Consider the following 3,200-nt stretch of genomic DNA (forward strand, 5'->3'; position numbering starts at 1 on the left):
AGTCTGCCTACAGTCCAGTCTGTCCACAGTCCAGTCTGTCCACAGTCCAGTCTGCCTACAGTCCAGTCTGCCTACAGTCCAGTCTGTCCACAGTCCAGTCCGCCTAGAGTCCAGTCTGTCTGCAGTCCAGTCTGCCTACAGTCCAGTCTGTCCACAGTCCAGTCTGTCCACAGTCCAGTCCGCCTACAGTCCAGTCTGTCCACAGTCCAGTCTGCCTACAGTCCAGTCTGTCCACAGTCCAGTCTGTCCACAGTCCAGTCTGCCTACAGTCCAGTCTGCCTACAGTCCAGTCTGTCCACAGTCCAGTCTGCCTACAGTCCAGTCTGTCCACAGTCCAGTCTGTCCACAGTTTGGGACATCAATCAGACACATTTGTCACCTTTCAGCAGCACTTTGTTTTTTACATATAGTTGTAAAACAATCTTCTAGATGTTGTTTTTGTCCTCAGATGTTTTCCAGTTTCTTCCTGTCTCTACTTGTTGAGATCAAATGTTGACGTTTTGAAGACGTGTCGGAGAGAACAGTCAGGTGTTTTATTTCCCWCCTGCTGGGGCAGATCAAGGAGGCCTGCTAACATCTGTCTGACTCCTGACAGCTTTTATCCACTCACACACTTCAAACCTTTTGAAAGGTTTCTTACAAATATGCTGACATCAACAAAAACAACATTTATCAATAAAAACAACTTCTTTTGAAAGAAATAAGTGCAGTGATTTGAATGAACTCGAAGGTAGAAGAACTGTTTCACTGAAGCTGGCCCCTCTTCTATAACGTGGCCCCTGACTTCAGAAAACAACAGGTTTATACTACAGATGTATAGAATATTATAGAATCACTCAGTTTACAACCATGTTGAAATAATAAAGAGTTTCTGGTCAGATTAGCTTCAGTTTTATGGGATGGGAACAACAAAGTGTAATTTGAAACCAAAGCATCCTGATGAAAGAGCAGAAACTAGAGGTCAAATGACTCCAGTCAGACTGAACTGAAGGACAACGAGTCGGACTCACCTGATCCTTCTCTGGTTTGTCAGAGACGTCATTCAGACTGCTGGACGTCAGGTTCCTGTGAGCCGTGCTGGGACTGTCTGTGGGCACACAAACAAAACAGTTTATCTTCACCAGGAGACAAGAAAACATGGAGGAAAAGACCCCGGAMAGAGCAGAGTGTTTGCTCCACATGCAGCACCAGAAACCCACCCAGCTCCTTCACAAACACAAACTGGCCTTTTAATCCTGTTCTTTTTAAGAATAAAGTCTCTGACTTTAAACTGGTTGATTTGTCACATTTAACACAAACTGTTTGCCTCTGTACGCTCAAAGAAACTGACGTCAGATTTGGTGTTAGATTCAAACTAAAGGAATCCAATCAAAGCTCAGAGAAATGAAAAATATTTTACTGCAGAACTTTACAGGTGAGACGTTTTCATCATCTTTGTCTCCTGTCGTTCACAGCCTGTCTCTACCTGGAGCAGGTAAGATACTGATGTTTAGTTTCAGCTCATTAGTAGGACAACCTCACATCAGACCTGAAGTCTGGAGCCACTGCAGGCCCTCAGGATTGTGGGTAATACCATACATGTCAGTATGGTGCAGCCATTAGCAATAATAATAACAATAATAATAATAATAATAATAATAATAATAATAATAATAATAAACTTAAAAATGATTGATGGATAATGTTACTACCAAAGATGTAGTTTGTTTGTTCTTTTTAATTGAGGTTATGTGAAGAGGTTTTGATCAGTCAGCGTCTTACCTGCACCAGACAGCATTTAGAGTGATGTCAGTTTGGACAAAATCTCCATAACAGCTGATGAGAGCAGGAAGCAACAAGAAGAAAGTTTCAGAAAACCAACTGGAACTTTCACTTTGAACAAATCTTTAGATTTTGAAGAACTTTTAAACTTTTCATGTTTTTAATGAGTTCTTTAACTTTTTTCTTTCCTAACAGGATTTGTGTTGCTGTGTGTAACACATCCTGTGTCCCACTGGTCTAAGCTCCAAACAACAGCCAATAACAAGACTGTTTGTATGAGTTGTTTGAGATAATGGGAACTCTYTCCTGATTGGTTCCTGCTCTCACTAGCAGTTAGTTGGACTCCTTCTTAAACAAAGATGATCTTCTGCAGGTGAGATACTATCTTAAAGATGCTCCCCTTTAGTCAGTGTGAACAGGAATGAACTGATCAGTGGTTTACAATGTGAACAGAAACGTGTTCCTCTGAACTTACTGAGCCAGTCCATGCTGGTACTCCTCTGGTTGTGCAAGTCCTCCATAGAGATGTGACCTGACAGACAGGTCACAGAGTTCTCCTGAGGACTGCGAGCTTTTAGGACCAGTAACAGGTTATCAACGCCAACCCAGGCAAGCAAGAAGAGGGAAATGATAGATGGGAAGAAAAGAAATGAAGACAAAATGATAGATGAGGCAACAGAGACAAAAGTAAAGATTTGTTAAGTGAACAAAATCAAGTTGAAAAGCGTAAAGAGTAGAAGAGGAGTGTTAAACGTGTGCAGAAAAACAGTGAGTTCAGAGGAGTGATGGTTGAAACACAAGAAAGATGCATTTAATCCTTAAAGTCTTAAGATCAGTGAATGATTCTCCTTATCTTTACTACCATCCCGATAACAAATGGTTTTTACAGCTGATAGCAGATAATCAATAACATGGGTCTGGTCACACATTAATCAGAGTTTCAACACAGGAGGCACTCAGACCTTTCCAATCAGAGCAAACGGTTTGTTATTGTTACTGAGAACCGACACTTTCCTCATGTTCCATTTGGATAAGCCGTGGTCAAAGACATTTAGTTTCAACTGCAGCTGAACGTCCTTCAATATCAGGATGGAAATGTGGAGAAATGATGCAACTCATCTCTCAGTTTCAATTCTGTCTGTAGGATCATAAAATGATGTTCGGCTTCAGCTGCTCCTGAACGTTAGTGCAATCATCAGGTTTAAAGTGCTGCTAACTGATTCTTTTTTTAGCACTTACTTGTTGAATAATGAATGTTAAAGTGAGTTCTTTTTTAAATGTAAGTCAGTTTGATCTCTGAAGCACATCTAAAAACAACACTAGTGACCACTGTGCTGATGAAATGAGTGAAAGGTTTTCCTACATCTTTGGGTTTGGTTAGGTTGTGTTGGGTTTGGTTAGGTTGTGTTGGGTTTGGTTAGGTTGTGTTGGGTTTGGTT

The 3,200-nt window shown here is 41.1% G+C and overlaps 1 protein-coding gene across 9 annotated transcripts in view; it reads right to left on the reverse strand.

The window, feature by feature from the left end:
* Positions 1 to 3,200, reverse strand: part of slc4a4a (solute carrier family 4 member 4a) — a gene marked incomplete at its 5' end in the record, with an annotated part of 46,463 nt that overhangs the window by 30,218 nt on the left and 13,045 nt on the right. For 5 of the 9 annotated variants that reach the window (XM_014033284.1, XM_014033286.1, XM_014033283.1 and 2 more), the window contains 1 exon segment: positions 1,011 to 1,087. In XM_014033284.1, coding sequence (XP_013888738.1) covers positions 1,011 to 1,087 — 77 coding nt within the window. 9 annotated transcript variants of the gene reach the window in all.

The sequence above is a fragment of the Austrofundulus limnaeus genome, unplaced genomic scaffold (assembly GCF_001266775.1).
Source record: "Austrofundulus limnaeus strain Quisiro unplaced genomic scaffold, Austrofundulus_limnaeus-1.0 Scaffold1686, whole genome shotgun sequence".
Classification (NCBI taxonomy): domain Eukaryota; kingdom Metazoa; phylum Chordata; class Actinopteri; order Cyprinodontiformes; family Rivulidae; genus Austrofundulus; species Austrofundulus limnaeus.